This window comes from Phaethon aethereus (assembly GCF_964289735.1).
Source record: "Phaethon aethereus genome assembly, chromosome: 4".
In the NCBI taxonomy this organism is placed as follows: Eukaryota; Metazoa; Chordata; class Aves; order Phaethontiformes; family Phaethontidae; genus Phaethon; species Phaethon aethereus.
Genome location: NC_138578.1, coordinates 30,166,026 through 30,185,329, shown reverse-complemented (window position 1 = coordinate 30,185,329; position 19,304 = coordinate 30,166,026). Strand labels below are relative to the sequence as shown.

General features: G+C 41.5%; 1 protein-coding gene across 1 annotated transcript in view; it reads left to right on the top strand.

The window, feature by feature from the left end:
- Nucleotides 1–245: 245 nt before the first annotated feature.
- Nucleotides 246–19,304, top strand: part of MTTP (microsomal triglyceride transfer protein) — a gene marked incomplete at its 5' end in the record, with an annotated part of 28,898 nt that continues 9,839 nt past the window's right edge. The window contains 11 exons of the mRNA XM_081999489.1: nucleotides 246–306; nucleotides 5,259–5,446; nucleotides 6,018–6,161; nucleotides 8,153–8,260; nucleotides 8,988–9,104; nucleotides 10,321–10,460; nucleotides 11,317–11,467; nucleotides 14,882–15,039; nucleotides 15,934–16,102; nucleotides 16,685–16,792; nucleotides 17,802–18,014. Coding sequence (XP_081855615.1) covers nucleotides 246–306; nucleotides 5,259–5,446; nucleotides 6,018–6,161; nucleotides 8,153–8,260; nucleotides 8,988–9,104; nucleotides 10,321–10,460; nucleotides 11,317–11,467; nucleotides 14,882–15,039; nucleotides 15,934–16,102; nucleotides 16,685–16,792; nucleotides 17,802–18,014 — 1,557 coding nt within the window. The remainder of the gene's footprint in view (nucleotides 307–5,258; nucleotides 5,447–6,017; nucleotides 6,162–8,152; nucleotides 8,261–8,987; nucleotides 9,105–10,320; nucleotides 10,461–11,316; nucleotides 11,468–14,881; nucleotides 15,040–15,933; nucleotides 16,103–16,684; nucleotides 16,793–17,801; nucleotides 18,015–19,304) is intronic.

Sequence of the window (19,304 nt, the reverse complement as noted above, 5' to 3'; positions counted from 1 at the left end):
AGCTGAGGCGATCAATAAAATGGGGTAGAAACCACCAGTTACCTTAGTTCTTAATAATTAACTGGAAGTCCTTTGATGAACTTAGTACCTGCATGTGGAATTTGGAATCTGACCTTTACTACATCTAGATAAACAGTGTGGTCAAGCCGGCGGCTCTCTCTGCAAGCACCCCTCCACTCTCGGCAGCTCACTTCTTGGAGGCTCTCACACTTCATGCTGCAGTCAGGCGCTCGGGGGAGTCCAGCATGATTCTTCTTACAGTGCTGTTCCTTTGCATTATTTCCACCTACTCAGCCTCTGTTAAAGGTAGGTCTCTACCGGGCTTGGTTCACCTTTTGGCTCAGCGAAGGCATAACCAGTGTGTATATGCAGGTCTCTTTTGCATCAAAAACAATCATCTTTACTCGTCCGTCCATGAGTAATGCAAAATGTATTTAGTAATTACACTGGCTTAAGTGCTTGGAGCATTCATGTCAGCAGAGAGGATGGAGGAGACAATGTTTTCAGGTGCACAGGGCCAGCAGCGTGAGCCAGGAGACTGGGGATCTTGACCTTGCTTAGTCAGGACATACTGTGGGGGCACTGACTTGAAAGGGAGTATTCACAAGCTCAAAAGTTAAACACACAGAAGTGCTCTGATGGAGCAGAGCCAGGAAGTGCTCAGGGCTCTCCAGGTTTCAGCTTCTGAGAAGTTGACTCAGCTACCACTGAAGTCAGCAACAAGCATCCCATTAATTTCATGGGGAGCTTGCTCTGCAATAAGACATGAAAATCTGGATGTCTGCACAAGCCCTGGGAGCAGGGCTTTACTTTACCTTTACAAAGGTCAAGGGTATGAAATCTGGAGACTGCCCACTTCAGCAGTGCCAGTGTATGAAGCAAGGAAAGGTGTCTTTAGTAGTGGCCCTTTGTGTACAACCTGACCTTAAATTTAGAGGAGCAGCAACCTTAAAACATGAGACGACACCTAGTTTTTAGTTTAATGAGGATGGCCTCATCATGATGAGGGCTGGGGGGCACACCATTCTAGGTTAAGCTGTTAAAAAGTCTGTAGAGATGGTTTCATGGGTGCCTCCTCCTGCTCCCTGCAGAGGATACAGGACACTGTATATGTGTAAGCACAGAGCAACAACCTTCCTTCCTACCTCCGTACCACCTTACAACAGGAGTTATAAAGCAGAGAAGATTGCAGGCAGTTCCTTTACCCATGAGTGTATCTCATGAGACTGCCAAGTGACATTTATGGCTAGATACTGACATGCCACATTCCTGTTGTCTGCTTTTCCGAGCATCAAATAAGCAAAGCTCCTTCTTGAAGTAATATTTGCTTGTCACTTTACATCCCCAGGGTACTAAGCAAGCATTTTCTCATTAATTAGTCCTCCCTTCAGCTCTGCCAGGTTTCATATCTCTCTTGTGCAGAGAGACTGAGAGCTAAATTACTGGCCCAAAGGCCACTTAGTCCCTCAGTGACAGAGCTGAGATTAGGATGAGTGTTTTACCTTTCCAACAGGCCATGCTGCCTTTTGGGAATATTGAAGGAGTATTCTTTTCTTTTAAGTCGACTAGATCAGCACACATGAAACTTCCCTACAGCAGTTCCACTTGAAAAATATTTTCAAAGAAGTGGATGGGTTTTGCTTTTTAAAGCTATCCGGTATCAGAAACAGTGGCAAATATAATTTATGAAGGTAGAGCCAGCAAGTAGTTAGAGACGCATATGCTGTGCATGCCATATATATTAATAAAAGGCACAGGACTTGACAGCTGTCTCTACTCATGCAGTGTAACCTTCTGTTATACAGTATCATGATTTAATTATAGACTTGGCATGTTACCCTTAATGACAGACACTTAACATTACTAGTCAAACTATGTGTTATGGCACTCCACCTTGAAAGCAGGCGCTTCTGACCCTGAGAGAGCATGGCCGATTGCAGTCTTTATGTCCATCTCTCCTCCCTTCTCAGTCAGTGGGACATTTGCCGTCAGCTGAAATGGCAATGGCTACATGGGCAGCAAGGATCCCAGTGCTGTGCCCAATAAAAAGGAAAGAGCTTCTAAAGGCAGGGCTGTTTTTTAAGAAAAGTTTATATCAGAAAGGTGTAGGAATATTCCTTTTTAAATAGTACTGGTGTTTTCTTTATGAAAGATGGCATGAAAATTTAGTTACACTGTTTTGAATACTGGTTCTGGGCAGTGACACTGTGTCTCTGTCCCTCAGCCACCAATATCCCCCTTGCCTCTCAAACTGACCACACTATCCAGTTGTCTCTCTTGGCTTCCCCATTTCCACCGGGGTAAGTGCTAACTCCTTGGGACTGCCTTCAACATTGCCTCATCCCTGCCGCTTCTCTCACCATGATCCAGCACTGGCTCACCCTTTTCCATCAGTGACATCAGTCTTGCAACTAAAGGCATCTTCTGCCCTGGCTCCTGCAGCGTTTTCCACGTGTGAAATGGTGAAAGCTTTCAGAACTGAATATTCTTCTAGCTCCCAGAAATACTTTGCAATTATTCATATCTTCCATGATGCTTGCAAGAAGCTGCTGCGTCGTTTGCTCATCTGTTTCCTTCAGGAGGGAACAGCTCTTTTGTATGTGAGGACAAGCAAATGCTAAACGGGAGGAAGAGGGAAGGAACTCTTGCAAAAGGGAAAAAAGATTTATGGGTTGAACTGTGGGAAAAGGAAGAGGATAGGTGAAAGGTGATTTTAACTGAAAAGAGAGAGGGAGCAAAACACAAACATCCACCTTAACTAATAAGACACATGTGTCTCAGCACCCAGATCATATTTCTTGGACGTGCTTTTCCCCCTCCTTTGTCTTTAGATGGGACTGTGTCACCCTCTGTGTTTCTAAAGTACCTAGTGGGTAGCACTGGTAAAATCTCAGCTGATATTAAATCATTAGCCCTGCCATTTCTGCTGCAGATGAAGGACATTTCGAACCAGGAAGGGACCTGCTCCGAGGTACTGCAAGGAACCAGGGGTGTCCCTGAAAGGTGGAGCCACCTCTGGGCAGGCACTGAGCACCCTCTGCTCTCAAGGGCAATGTAGCTTCAAAGCTGATAGGAGTGTGGGGAATTGGGGGAGTGGCTAGGAAATTCACAGTAAACCTGAAGGAAGGGTTTTATGCCTCTTGGTGACTTTTTTGGAAGAAGACACACACGACCAAAAGAGCCCTGTCATGCCAACATTAGTGCTTTAGCCTCCCTGCAAAAAAAAAAAAATCAATAGTCACAGCTTTGACGTCTCACGTGTAAACACGCTGCTCTTCCCGGGATTGCCAAACTTGCTGCGCCACATCTCCAGCTGGCGTAAAACTTAAGTCAGTTTGGTTTTGTGTAGCTTTGCCAATTTACGCAGATTGCAGACCAAACTTGGTGGGGTCACTCTTTCCTTGAGGAGAAGGTTCTTTGAAGCTTACCTTAATTTATTGCTGTGACATCTGAGTGAACAGGGGAAGGAAGCAAGCAACACCTTAAAAAAAGGGGGTTTTGGACTCTTTGAGCACTGCAGAATATATCTGGATATATCCAACAGCCATGTTGGAACTACATTGTCCACCTGCCTAACTGGGATTTAAAATACGAGAGGGAAATAAGAAAGTACTTTGGTTTTCCTTTTTACCAGTGCAGTGATTTGAAAGTTAATTAGCAGAGGTGAATAAAACACTGAGGGACATGGCATAAATCACGATAGCCTGCTGATTCTTTGCAAGGGACTTTGATGACACCGATGACATTTACAGCATGCTTAAGAATTTGAGATGTTTTAATAGATATTTCTTCTTCTTTTTTTTTTCTCCCCCCTGCACTTGTCATAAGACTGACATGCATCTTCCTGAGGACAGCACTTTGCTTTTCTTAGATTAACTCTGTTGTGAAGTTTTTGTTTCTGCTCTGCACCTCCTGAACTCCATGAAGAAATTCCCAGTGGATTCAGTGGTGCAGCATTCGGGTCCAAGAGGCTAGTGCTGTGCTGCTTACAGATAGCATCTGAGGTCACTGTATGTGTATTTACTTTGCAGATGTAACAGCACTTTGTGTACAGCCAGCTTCTCCTCCCTTCCCTTCCCTCTGCAAACTGAATTCATCAGTTTTTCTTCTGTGGAAGAGACCTTTGTAGCCATCCACACCAGAGGAGGGAAGGCCCTGAAAGCAGTGAAAAGGGATGTTACGTATACCCTTTGTGACAAAATACTTAAAGGGTATTCAAGAAAAAAAAATGTTTTCTTTAGCCACAGACTTTAGGGGCATGGTCTTAATGCCTGTGCCTGAGGTTATGTAGAGAGTTGTGACACTGGTGCCACACATTCCCCACATGGCTCTGGAGGAGAGGAGAGGAGAGGAGAGGAGAGGAGAGGAGAGGAGAGGAGAGGAGAGGAGAGGAGAGGAGAGGAGAGGAGAGGAGAGGAGAGGAGAGGAGAGGAGAGGAGAGGAGAGGAGAGGAGAGGAGAGGAGAGGAGAGGAAAGAGGGAGAAGATAGGAAAGGATGTGGTAGCAAGTAGTTTTATAAAGGAAAAAGTTATTTGTATACCACAAATTTCATTTACACTAACAAGGGTGCAACTGAATCTGTAGGGAAAAGCCTGTCCAAGTTGTTAATGCAGATGGAAATGGCACCGTAAATTTGGTATGTAAGTTGCATTTATGCTAGAATTTGGCTTTTTATATCCCTTAAACTACATCAATTAACAGCAGAGGCACAGTTACAGGGACAAATATTTAGTTTAAAGTACAAAGGCTTAAAAATATTTTCCCAATATCTTCATTGCATTCATGTCACCCCTGGGCAAGGCTCTCAGTGGAAAGATTCCCAATAAACATGCAAGTGGTGCAGAGAACAATTTCTGTCGGCTCCAACAAATTACATCAGTGCATTTCAAATTGCTAAGCTCACAAATTGCATGATTAATTACAGTATTTTGAGTTGCAAATAATTTTGGATTAATTTCTAATGCTAAAAAATCCAAGTAAAGAATTTTACTCTCTTTTGTTCATTTAAGTGTAGAGCTAGAACAAAGGATTTTGTGGACATTCTTATCTTAAGTATGTAAGATTAGTATCAATCACAAAAAAAAAGCCAGCTGCTCCAGTGGGACACCTCTGTAATCAAGGATGGCAGGATCAGTCCCATAAATGTTTTGTTGGCAATTAAATTTTTAATTTTTCTGTAGGTGCTTTTTAGAGAAAATTATAGATTATGTGAGTTAGTAAATTCTAAAACACTAAGTTTGTTTTTGCTTTCCAAACAGGGCACACTACTGGACCAAGCTTAAATAATGACAAGCTATATAAATTTGCTTACTCAGCTGAAGTGTATGTTGATCAGGTGAAAGCATCACTGCAGAAAAGTGCAGGCTACCGGATTTCTTCTGGTGTGGATGTCAACCTCTTATGGAGAAATCCCGACAATGATGATGACCAGTTGATCAAAATTATGGTAATTAATGCCATCAGACAACTTAAAACATGCCAATCTTTTCTGCATTTATCTAACTGCTAATCTAATCTTGAAGAACTTGTTTTCAGAAGATGAGCTAAATTTTCCATTCTTCTCTAGTCTCATCAACTAAAACCACCATCTTCAATAAACTGATTCCTATAGAATAAGACTTCACAAGAGTATATCTAACATCATAAGCCAGAACTTCAGAATGTCTCCTATATTTTGAAATTGCTTCATACAGCTTCTATAGCTTCAAACAACTGGTGTGCAAGCACCTACTTAAGGGGCAATAGTTCTTGGTTCTAGCTGCAAATCATAGCATTTGCTAAATACAAACTGGGTTTGGTACTTAGCTTTACAGTAAGTTTTTCCTGCCATTTATTTGCCCAGTGGGGAGTGCTGGTTTCTTTTGAAAACATAGACATAATAATCATGGAAGATTAATGATCAGAAGCAGAAATGAAGAAGTAAAAAAGATGTATTAGGTGATTTAGTCTATGCAGCCTACCCCAGGTCGATGCTAGACTGCTCTCTACATGAATTTTCTCTGCTTTTATTTTTCTAGATAAGAGATGTTCAAGTTGAAAATGTGAATGAACGCCCAGCTGCTAAAAACATCTTCAAAGGAAAAAGCACAGAGAAGATCATCGGGAAACAATACCTGGAAGCTTTACAGAGGCCCATAGTTCTTGAGTTAGTCCGTGGAAAAGTAAGACCCTGTCTTTTAAAATTCAATCCCTGAGGAAACCTGAGACAAATCTTTTCTTACAGGCTTGGAGAATTTACCAACTCACTATCCTCTCAGTGTTCTTAATAAGCCACTGTGTCCTATCTTTCTATACAAAACACAAGAGTTTAGAACAGACTGTAATTTACCTGTACAAGGTGCCCTTCCAGCCCAAGACTCTTGCGCATTGAGAACACCATACAGCATCAAAGTAAATAGCAGATTTGCCACAAACATACGGGTACACATGCAGATATATGCACAATTGCAATGTAAGATTTGTGCTGTTGATTTCAGTGAGGCCAGGATTTTATCCAAGGTCTGAAGGCAGAAAATGAGATACAGTTTGTCATGAGGGAGATTATACCAAGTTTGTGAGGAACAGTGTTAATCACTTTAAACCCTTAGCAAATACTTGAGCATGACTGCTTTTCCCACCTCTCCAGCTTGCTTATTTGCTTCAGTGTCACCTGCAGTTTCAGTGGTCCCAAGTTAATGAGCTTGATACTGAAACAGCCTTTCATGTTGTTCCTCTATGGGGAACTGTCTCCAAAAATTTGAATAGAAGGGACAGTGAGCAGGTGTGTCTCAGCCTGTGACTGGGTTTTACAGTTTGCTCTGAGAGAGCAATGAAGCACTGTCCCATTGCAGGAGCACCCATGCCCAACTGTAGCTCTCAGAGTCCCAGTCTTGCTCAGGAAGGGAATCCTGTAAATCCATCTCCCCTCTTTTTCCCCGAGGAGCTGCTTACTTGCCCCCTTGTGCTCAGCCTACTGCTCTGGCCAGAGAGCGGCAAGGCTTGCGCCATGGCTGCCCCTGCCTCCTCTCCACTCTTCCTCACCCTCTTGTTGCTCGTGGCCGGGAGCATTAGACCAAGAGCTTTGCTCTCCCCTCTGTAGCCCGAGCAAGTGGGCAGGTGGGATGTGGGCAGAGGGGCAGTGAGAAAGGAGGAAGGTTGAAGGTCACACTCCCTTTTCTCTTCTGCAGAGCGGAGCAAGGCTGTGACACTCTATCCCGGCAGGATCTTTCCCTCCCGCTGTAAATAGGCACTGAGCACATACCCTGGCCACCAGCTCAGCCTACTGAATTGCAGCTGCTATCAGGCCTGCTCAGTAACTGTCAGACTTAGCCTTGTCATCAGTTTTACACAACATAAAAAGAAACAGGACAGCACTGGCTCCCAACTGTACACATCCCTAAATGAGGATAGAGGTATCAGAAGAACACCGTCAAAATACATCTGCTCCAAATACATTAAGCAGTTCACACGCTAAGATTGAGATGTAGTATTAAAAACTTGGGCTTTTTCTCAAGTAACAGGGTCCGTACACTCCTTTTATGATTTCTCTGTGGTGTGATACTTTCATCCCTGGCACAGTGATTTCACTTTCCACAGTTGCCCTGAGATAACATGCTGATTGTACTTACGGTTCCTGAAAAAGTGCACTTTTAAAGCACCATGAATGCAAAGTGGAGGTGCAAAGTCTTGTTACCAGAGGAGAGGCTTAAGCACAACTGTTGACCCATGAAGTGCAAAGGTTGTGATGTGTTCGACACATCATTTAAGTCATTCTAACAGTGATTTACCTATGATTCATTCTGGGTTTTTGTAACCTGTGATTAAAGTACGACAGATATTGTGCCCCTGTGGGGAGGGATTATTTGAGGATTATGCAGAAAAACGAGTAACTTGTGAAATTTTGTGAAGTTTCTCATTTCCCTTCTAAATTCTCTCTAATTAACAGGAGGAAAGATGCTCACTGCATTGAAACTGTACAGCTGAAGCCTGAAACATGTTTATACTGTTATCGTCAGGTGCTGTAGCCCCTGGACTTTGCTTACATAAGGGCAACAGGTCCAAATTCAGCTTCCCAATCAGAAACAAGTAAAGGGCAGTTTTATCTAGAGAGGATCCTCACTATTCCTTTCTCATTCAACCAGATTTGTTATATACTTGTTTTTTATTCCTACAGGTCAAAACCTTCTACTCGTATCAAAATGAACCTGGTTTTACTCAAAATATTAAGAGAGGTCTGGCTAGCCTTTTCCAGCTACAGCTGCACTCTGGTGCTGCCCGTGAGGTATGATGCTATATCTGGCAAGATAATTGGCAGAGAAAGAGGCAGAGCCTGGTCTGCTCTGACCTGTGGCTCCCACTGACTTCAGAAGGAATGACCAGTGACCGAAATCAGGCCTTTGATCGCATTTGAGGTCAAGGACATAAAGACAGTCTTCTGAATATCTGGTGACACAAGTCAAGTTGCTGCAGTTAATGTAAAGAATGGGTGAAATACATTTATTTTAAAATGCTTTTATCAATTTAGCAGAATTTGGTAATAAACCAACTTAAACTAGGTCACTATTGAAGAGATTATACTGATGTTTGAAGTTGGTTAATTCCTAAGATCAATTCAATTGATTAGGCCATTTTAAATCAAACAGAGTATCCACACAAAGTTAGCAATGGTTTACCTGGATTACAGTGTTAAATTTCTACGTCTGTCCACATGAGCAAAGCTGGACTTTAACTTGAATTCATGAGTATAGTGCAAACTGCCAAGTGTTTCTAAATTTTTTTGTTTAAACATTGTTGCTTTCCTTCATAGCCATCTAATGAAGTGTATCCCTGCCTATCCAAAGCAGGTAGTTAGAAACACTGATACTTTCAAAACTGGTAAATAAACCCGAACAGTGCAGCATCTCAGGTACAGGATTCCAACAGTGGAGAAAATGGTTTGTCTGTGGAAGGTGTTCTGGGGTCCCAAAGATAAATTCAAGAAATTGACCTAATTAACTCTTTTTTTCAAGGTGGACATATCTGGGAAATGCAATACTACTTACCACGTGCGGCAAGATCAAGTGACTAAAGTAAAAGCCCTGGACTCCTGTGAAATAGAAAAACAAGGATTTACCAGCAACAACCGGGTATGATTTCTTTAACAAAATAAAATCTGTTCTGCCTATTTAAAATATATTCTTAGCAGCTATTGCTCATTTCTCAAAAGTCCTTTCTTGCATGACAGAAAGCAAATTCTACATGTACATTTTGTAGTATTACTAGTACAAATTTCATATGTAGTACCCATGGGTAGAACAGGCAATGGATTTGCCTCTTGTGTAAACCACCTTGGCTCAGCTGACATAGAGTACAGCACACCGATTTCAATAATTTTTAGATCTCGTCCATAACATATTTTAGTTTCTATGCAGATTTACAGCACTTTTTTCCTGACTGTACTGAAGTTTTCATTGATGTGAGGCTTCTTTTTTCTTTCGAAGAAAATATTATATACAGTCACAATCATAGTGACAACAGTAACCTTTTTCCCAGCTGCTAAGCCACAGCATTTAGTGTATGCAATAAATGCCAGGCAAGCTGCTGACTCCCGAATGGAGCCTGGTCAGGCTTGCCTGGAAGGTCAAAGGCTTCCCTAATGCACAGGTATAACGTAGGTGATGTGCTGTAGAGGTAACTGAAGTGGTACTATGGCCTTAGTGGTCTGCTCCACTACTAGTAAAAGCCTTTCTAAGAGGTTACTACTGAGTGCAGGCTGGACACATGCTGAAGGCACTGGGATTCTCTGCATCAGTAACTGACCTTCTCAGCTCAGAGAAGTACAAAGGTAGCACATGCTCTGTTAATAAACCACCTTAACACTATGACTGAATTCCTGATTTTCACACTTGCCACAAAGACTTTGTCTTGTTTACAAACAGATCAGGCAAGGTGTCTGGCTTTGCTTCCTGGGTGTGAACATGACAATCTTATTTACAAAAAACATTCCCCTGGAAAAGCTTCTCATCTTATTTAAAATATATTTTTAACTAAGTGTGGTATTTTCTCAGTTGCAGCCTGCTCCATAACTTCCTTCCCTTCATCCCCTTTTTTTTCATAGAATCCCCTGATACATATTGAATTTGAAACACATAGTGCAGAACTGAGTGGCTTCTTGTTGCAGAAGGAATTCTTGAGAACCTAGTTTATAGGCTTAGCTTGAGATGTTGTCAACCCACATGAACCTTCCTTATTTGGCTCTATTTCATTACGAATTTTGCCTTGATTTGGAGCTGTGAGCTCTTTTCCTATTCTGTTGTTTATTTATCAGCCCTTTTTTCTGGTTCATTTTTTAATTATTTTCAGATTTTAGATGTGAATACAAAAGCCACATCTGCCACAATTTATGTGCTGGAAGACAGTTTCATTAAATCCATTAAGGCAGAAGAAAATTATGTTTTGCTTCTGAATTCCCGACGAAAAACAGGTGCCAAAATAATTTCAAAGTAAGTTGGGCAATTTGACTGTCATTGGTGATAGTAGGACTAGTGGTTCAAGTCAGGTTATATGTGTATGTCTTACAGCATCAAAATCTAAGGCTGTAAACTCTCCAGGTAAGGATTTAGTTCTCTTTTGTATCCTTATGGTACCTCGTCCAACTTTGATTAAGGGCTCTACCATACTGCAAATAATAAATAATGGCATTCATAAGAAATTAAATGAAAACAGCTGGAACTGGCCAAAATATTTTAAGCAACACATTACTTCTGTAGGTGTTCTGTTTCTGTGTCCCCTCATTTTTTAAGAAATACTTCCAATGGATCTCCATTTCTAGTATGTGAAAGTTCAGAAGTATAGAAAACAAAATCTGCTGCATAGAAAGGAAACAACAGTGAAACCTAGATCAGTGTTAGACTCCAGACTCTAAAACACTGAAAGTTTGGAGATACTCATACAAGATAAATGATTCAGGCATCTCCATATTATGATATTAAAAAAAAGTACATTCAAAATCTCACTTTCCAGATCTTCTTATGAACAAATATATGAAACATATCAGAATGTATATGGTTACTGAAGGCTGTTTACCAGGTGCTATAAATCCATACTTTAGAAAGTCTATTATTTAGGTATTTTATGCCACATACCTCTAGCAGTAATTTTGCTGGTATCAGATACTTCTGTTACCTTAAAAAAGCCATAGACTTGCAATGTTCTTAGCATTTTAAAATAAGACTTCAATAAGTCTGTGTTCTATATTTTTGGTCTGTGGAGGGGTTTTTTGTTTCCTCCTGCCATGATTTCTGCATTTCTTCTCTAATGGTTGAGCTCTAACAGTGTCTTCACTCTATGGATACACAGGCAGAGACTGGAACTGAAGTCAATACAAGCTGGCCCTGGACTGATCGCGGGGAAGCAAGTCGCCAGTGTTGTCAAGACCTTGGACTCCAGTTACATTGCTGTACCACTGGTAGCAGAGCCAGTCAAATCCGAATGCAAAAAGTGTCCTTCAGTAAGTAAACACAGGCCTGTTGGACGTCAGGTCAGTTAGCTGAGCAGAACAAGCATGAAAGAAGTTTCTGTCCAAGCAGCCCACTAGGAGAGGTCTAACGTAACAATACAAAATACACCCTGGAGTGGGGAGCATGGCAGTGATGCAATGGTGCTCCACCACACAAGGGTGTTTTAAGATCTACCTCTAAAAGTACCAACTTTTTGCTCTCTTTCAAAGATTGAGTGCAGTCTTTCTCAAGACCACTAGAAAATACAACACACTCTTGTTTTCTCTCATCTTTGCCAACCTTGAGTTGGCAAGAGCTTATTTCCTCTGGGTAATGGAGTGGGAAATGACTTTTAAGATGGTTGGCCAGTGTTTATAAACAATTCCGTCATGGAGGAGCTGAGCTGCTCCTAGAAATTAAAGGCAGTGAGCCATTCCTTAGGCAGGCTAAACATTTGTTGCTAGTATATCTGGCCTTTTCTTACTGCCTGACCCTGAAGAAAATATTTTATTTAAAAGACTTTATAGATATTTTATAAGTATAAAATGCGGCCTTAGTATTCATGGCAAGTCCAATAGTGTTCTTATTTTTCCCCTGGAAAAAAAAAAAACCACCTTGTTTTTTTATATTTAAGACACCTAAAGACTACTAAAAGCTTGGTACTGTAAATGCATCATCTTTTGTTTTACTGATGCTATTCATCATAAACTAATATAAATTGCTACAGTGATTGTTAGAAAACAGTTTTAATACTATTACCATTGTGGAATTAATTTAGCAGTGACTATGAACATGAATTTAATGATTATTCTCTGGTTTTGATGCGCAAGATAAGGCTTCTATGCAGCACACATAATTTTAATCCTCCAGAGATACTCCTTATGAGCACAAATTCCTTACTATATTGGAACTTGTGCTAGTTCTTTGGAAGTAGCATTGCACTGTAATAATTGATCTTGTCTAATGCTTGTTGAGCCACAGAAAAGACAAAAAAATGTGTTGGGGGAAATGAAATAGAAATGATGCTGCATGTATGCTGGAGTAGTTCTGAGCAGGGAACACTAAGGGATCTTAAACAAAGCAGGGACAGGTGCTTTTGACCTGACTCTGCCCATCAGGGTTTGTGCTGACCAATTTGTCACTTGGAACCGAGTTTGTCATAATAGTTATAGAGATAATTTCCAGACCAAGATAACAAACACAGGGTATAATTCCAGAGCACTGCCTGGGGACTGAGCTATGTCATTATAAACCTAATGGCATGATGAGAATGAAGTCCTGCTTTCTCACTGTATTTTACAGTAACTGCTATGAAAAGATGGAGTCTATAAACAGAACACTGTATCCGAAGCAGCAACATAACATTTGGTACTTATATATCATAGTATACATTAATGCCATGCTGACATAGTATGGCCTACAGTTTTATGTTTTCAAGACCCTTTTTAAATCATAACAGATCTTATCTCTATCTTTATGAATTTGATAAAATAACCATTACTATCCCCAATTCACAGATGGCAGCACTAGCTTCTGTGAGGCTATGGCCAACATTTACGTTTAAATTTAGGCCTAGATTTCTGTGTTTAGACATCATAAAACACAGTCTTTTCAGAAGAGCTCATGGTTCTTATATTTTGTTTATGCTGATGGTTCCTACAGGAACGGATGCTTGCCCCTTCTGAAGTTCAGGTGGGTTTTTGTGTCTTGTGCAGCCAACCTTTGTAGGTTGGTAAAGCAGCTGTCAGGCAGTGACTTTCAAAACCAACTCCTGCTCAGTTCAGGACCTATTGGTTTGGCTTGAATTTTCCTAGAATGCCCACAAGACCTCTGGTCTGATCTCTTTGTCAGAGAGAGATTTGTGTCCAAGCTTGGCTGAGTTGCCATGTGGAAGTGTGTGCATCTGTCCCTGAATCCTTGGGGTATTCAATCCAAACTGCCTGACATTCACATAAGGAGAACAAGGCCCCTCATAAAAGTCAATTGTGAAGGCTAGTTTTTTAAGTCCTGGTCACTGCAGGAGGTGGCAGCTGCTCCTTGTACCAGTTGAATCGTTAGAGCACCCCTGCAAAGAGGAAGACTTGGTCTCCACTCTTTTGCTTGAGATGGCTCCAGCTTGCATATTCCACCTTGCTAGTCTCTAGGGTATGAGCTAAGCTGACCAAGAGCAGTCCACACAGCTGGGCTCTGCACAGACGAAAATATAGGATTAATGAGGTTAGAGATTTTTTTGCTGGGCTATGGTGCAACATCAACAGAGGGAATAGAAAGTGCCCCACGTGTTTATCCAATTTCAGCTTATAATAGCCACACTGACCTTGGTGCTAAGCGCTAATCACCAGTTGAGTTTAACAGACCCATCTGTGCCTCAGAACACGAGCTCCTCCCAGCTGGTCATTAATCCTCAGGAAATATCCTATGTCTCAATCATTGTTGCCTAATTATTGTTTGTTACAGTTGATGGAAGTTGCACTCTGTACTGCTGAATGATACTTCTATTTGCTGGCAGGTTCAAGTGTTATTGCCTAATACAAAACCCATGAAGAGGGGAAGTATTTTAGTAAGGGTCAGATGGGTGCTAGTGTTATTTCCCTCTTGGGAAAACTGCAGTAAACACTGCTGCAAAGAACAGCTGAGTTTTCACCAAGGAATGTTCTCGATAATTTGAGATAACAGAGGCAAAGGCAAGTGAGAGAGGAAAGGTCAAAATACCTGCACCAGTTTCTTCTGGGAGTGTTGCTGGAAGGACAGATACAGGTGCTTTGGTACCATGTTGGCTCATTCAGGTCAAAAATATGGTGTGTGGAATACATACAGCAACAACATATGAAGAAGCCACTACCTGTTCTAATACCATCTTACCTATCATTTTGTACAATAACCACAAATCCATCCCCATCTTATGCAGGTTTATGAATAAGAAATGGGAATTACTTATGGGACATTTACTCCTGTTCCACATTAACCACTTACAAAATTACCTCCTTCTAAGAAAACATGATTAATTTTTGAAGGGGGGATTGTGCATCTCCCACTTTAAAGAAACTAACTTAGAAGAAAATAGGAACAGAAGGCAAACACTCTATTCACCAGAAAGCACAGTACATTTGCAAAAGAAGAGAATTCACCTTATTCCAGTTACAGTGTAAATAATCATGTTTTGTTCCAAAATAGATTGCATTTAAGGCAATGTACATTATCAGGAAAATACTAAGTGTTGGAAGAGAGACAGCTATAGAAAGGTTCCAAAGATTTTTGTGCTGGGAAATCATAAATTAAATACTACTTAGCTAAAGGATCAGCAATCTATTGGATTTCAGCTAATTTGAGCAATAGCTGGCCCACATATCTGCATTTAGTAAGTCTGATTTTGAGAAATGAAACCACAATCTGAGAGATTTGACATAATGTGAATTATTTTTCAGCTTTCTGAACACTGGCAGAGCATCAGAGAGCATATGTATCCTGAAAAACTTTCCAAAGCTGAAGCAGCAAGAAGCTTTTTGTTCTTCATTCAGAACATCAGAAAAGCTACGAAAGATGAGATACTGCAGATTATTAGAAGTGAAAATAAAGAACTTCTGTAAGTCATCATGAACAAGCTTTCAAAAGGTTTAAGTTTCTTAAAATTGCAGAAGAGCAAATTGCATGCAAACAGATTCATGGTTTGCATGTTGCTAGGACTGGTGATGTCCTCGCAATGCAAAAACAGTATATACAGGAAAAGGATTTTTTTTTTAATAACTGTGTTTGTTCTTGGAGTATAATGTATTTGCAGCACACTGTTCAGCCACCAAGACTGTATCTACAATGCAAGGCAAACATGCTTTGTAGCTTACCCAAAGGTTCTCAATCCGACTATTTGCTCTGAAACACTCTATAACTTGTTCTTGTCTTGTCCATTTGTTTCCTTCAAATGGAAATACAGTAAAGGGGATGGTTCATGCCTGGATATTGTCCTAATATTAGATTTTGGGTGTGAACAGCATGTGCACCTAGACTTCGGAGTTAGAAAGCATTTCCGAGTTCCACCATACAGTCAGGATCTTGCAAACAAGTAATAGCAGTTATTAACAAGAGTAACTCAGGTAGTGTAGAAGCCTATTCTCTAGTTGCCATTGTTTATGTGGAAATAAAACACTTTTTTCCATTTACAACCTTGTCCTGTAAACTTTAAGACACTCTGGATAGTTCTGTTCTTTCAATACTTTTTTGTCCCATATTTGCATAAATTCAAATATTATTATCCATGGATATGAATAATTTCTGGAGTTCATCTACCATTTTGAGGTGGAAGAATTCAGGGACTTTTCAGTCCCTGAAAAAATTTGTTTTTTTCCAATAAGAGTAAAAAATTCTGCCTCTTACCTGCAATGAAGAGATCTTTAAGCACATTAGCTTCTTTCTATATGCAGCAAAGTCTTTTCATCATTTTCTAGCTCATTACAATGTTATGGTCATTCCCACATCTTTGTAGTCCACAGATAGTGGATGCTGTAACCTCCGCTCAAACCCCAGCATCACTGGAGGCCATACTGGAGTTTCTTGACTTTAAGGATGCAAGCACTTCTACCCTGCAGGAGCGATTCCTGTATGCCTGTGGATTTGCTTCTCACCCCAATGAAATGCTCCTGAAATCTTTAACTGTAAGTCAAAGGACAAAACAAATACAATGGAGTTAATACCCTTGAGCCTCATCCCTGTCAAAGCAGAAGGGAAGAAGAAATGACTGTTGCTGTTTCCATTTTTCTTTTCTTTATCCCTTCCAGGGGTTCCTTTAAGTGTGCCAGTAGCGTATAGCCTGGAAACAACAAAAATTCGTAGGTCCAGACTGAAAGCCCACTCACTTTGTAAAACATTATCAGGATCTACTACTTGGAAAACAAACATAATTCTGATTGTTAGCAAAACAATTAGAGGATTGTTTGACTGTTGCCTTATCAAAGTCCTGTAACCATTTAATACTCTTTATTTTTTTTTAAACATAGCTTCAAAATGAATCTACTATTTGAGACACTGAATGTAACTCAAGGGAAAAATGGCAACCAGTTATGATGTGTAATGCTAGAGCAGTGCTCTGCTTAGCCTGAGCCCAGGCCATTGTGGTCATCACTACCTTTGTATTGCACTAATGTTTGCAGGAAATGAGGGAGTGTATTCAGCCCATTATAGACTGTGGTTCATCATATTTACACAGAGAGGCTAACAGCATTGCTTTTGCATAACAGGCTATGTTCAAGGGTGATATCGCAAATGAAGAAATAAGAGAAACTCTTGTCATTGTCATGGGAGCGCTCATCAGAAAGCTGTGTGACAGAGAAAGCTGCAAGCTTCCAGTGAGTATCTGCTGTTCACTGCTGGCCAAATTCTGGTCTGCAACACACATGAATGATCCCTGCTCATGTTACTGGGAGAGCATAAGGGACACGGGAACCATATTCCCCCCTGTTTTAAAATAAACCCATAAACTCCTATGTTTGATAGAGACAGGATTTTTTGATTTTTTTTTAATAATGACATCTACTTTGTCAGCTTTATGCTTTAATTTGGTCTCCTCCTATTTCTGTGGATTTCTCCCAGTTTGCCCTTGTTTGACAGAACTTCTTCTCACTGCCTAGTCTGTCAGCAGAAGAAGTACTTGTACTCCCTTGTCCAAAAGCTTTGCATGTCCTCAGAGAAACACTGGCAAACTCAGGACCTATTTAATATTTGCAGTCACCTTAGGTTATTTCAGCTCTGTGAAGAAAATTCATTGGTTCAAGTTCTCAATTCTGCCCCAGACGTGAATAGAACAACCCAGAAGGAAGGCCATCACCTAGACCATGGACTGAGTAGATGCTGGTGGTAGAGGACGAGGATGATCGGACAAGGCATTGCTGCCCGTTGGATCTGTGCTGTTCAGGATTGCAGCACACTGCTGAAAAGATGCAGAGCACCTGAAGGCCCTTAGGAATCCCTTTTTCCTTCCCCTCTTAATTGCCAAGCACTCTTAAAACATTATGTTATGAAGTACTAAAGAACACTTCCCTTGTCTTTTTTTGTGGGGACATGTTGGTCCCTCAAGTAAGACCTGTGAGGTCCCTGAATCAGGGCAGGAGCAGCTAGCAAATGATAAATCTATGGACCAGGTGTCACTGTGTGTATAGCCACTTTGGTTATGCTTGAAGGAAGCCATTGACGTACAGATGACAAATGACACCTTTGCTAACCCTGTGCAATAATGCTTTGAAACAAAAACATGCTTTTTTGTTTTTTTCTTAGAACTCAGCCCTGCCCCTCCTACTTCTGCAAGGGAAAAAGTTAGGTTTATGACAACCATTTAAACATGCTGTTGATTTTCTTCAGGCTGTTGTAGAAGCCAAAAGGCTGATTCTAAGTAGACTGGAGAAGGCTAAGAAAGATGACAATGTGAGGATGTACCTGCTGGCACTGAAGAATGCACTCCTTCCCGAAGCGATTCCACTACTTCTGAAGTACGCCGAGTCAGAAGAAGGGCCCATCAGCAATGTTGCTGCCACTGCCTTACAGAGATATGATCCTTCTCTTCTCACCAAAGAGGTAAGAAAATATACTGCCCAAGAAAAGAAGTGCAAGAGACTGTATTAAACATAAAGTATAAATTAACAGAGTTCATTTGTCAGTCCCACTCTTTTTAAAAGATCACAGAATCACAGAATGGTAGGTGTTGGAAGGGACCTCTGAAGATCATCTGGTCCAACCCCTGCCGAGGCAGGATCACCTAGGGCAGGTTGCACAGGAACGTGTCCAGTTGGGTATGCCCCACATACGTGTTTTTTTACCTCCAGGAAAATATTATACACACTTCAGTTCCAGCCAGAAAACCCTATACATTCCTGCTTGCCAGATCCCAAATCCCAGCTCCCAGTCTGCCAGTGCTAGTCTTTGGCTCCAGAGTCACTGTCATGGTTTAGCCCCAGCCGGCAGCTAAGCACCACGCAGCCACTCGCTCACTTCTCCCTCCCCCAGTGGGATGGGGGAGAGAATTGGGAAAAAAGTCATGGGTTGAGATAAAAACAGTTTAATAGGACAGCAAGAGAGAAGGAAACAACAATGATAACAACAATAATAATACCAACAAAGGAATGTACAAGAACAAGTGATGCCCAATACAGCAATTGCTCACCACCCGGTGATCGACAGCCCGTCCCTGAGCAGCCATTCCCGCCCCCCGGCCAACTCCAGTTTATGTACTGGGCATGACGTCATATGGTACGGAATATCTCTTTGGCCAGCCTGGGTCAGCTGTCCTGGCCGTGTCCCCTCCCAGCTCCCCGTGCACCCCCAGCCTCCTTCCTTGCTAGCAGGCCAGCACGAGAAGCTGGACTGTCCTTGGCTACTTAGCAACAGCTCAAAACATCAGCACCTCATCAACAGTTTCTCATCCCAAATCCAAAACATATCCTCACACTAGCTTCTGTGAAGAAAACCAGCTCTATCCTGGCTGAAACTGGGACAGTCACACAGCCATCAAAGGTGGAAGGCAGTCTGCGGGGAAAAGCAGCTCCCTTTGCAAGAGCACTCACTGCCTTCTCTGTGATGTACAGGAGATGTTAGGAACACTTGGGCACCTGTGTAACCCTTGTTCTTTCTTGTGCTTTGACATAGCTAGGGAGAATGCGTGAAGTAAGAGAAGGGTAAAAATAGCTGCATCTTACCTTGCAGCCTCCAAGAGCAAGAGAAGACATACAAAATAGCAGAACATGATGTCCTGCCTCTGCTGCATTACCCTGCATGCTGTTTCATACCTGCCACTGGCAGCTGTGACTGAGGTTGTCACGGTGCTGCTCTGCAATGAACATGCCAGAGGCCATGCTGTCAGTGGGGCTA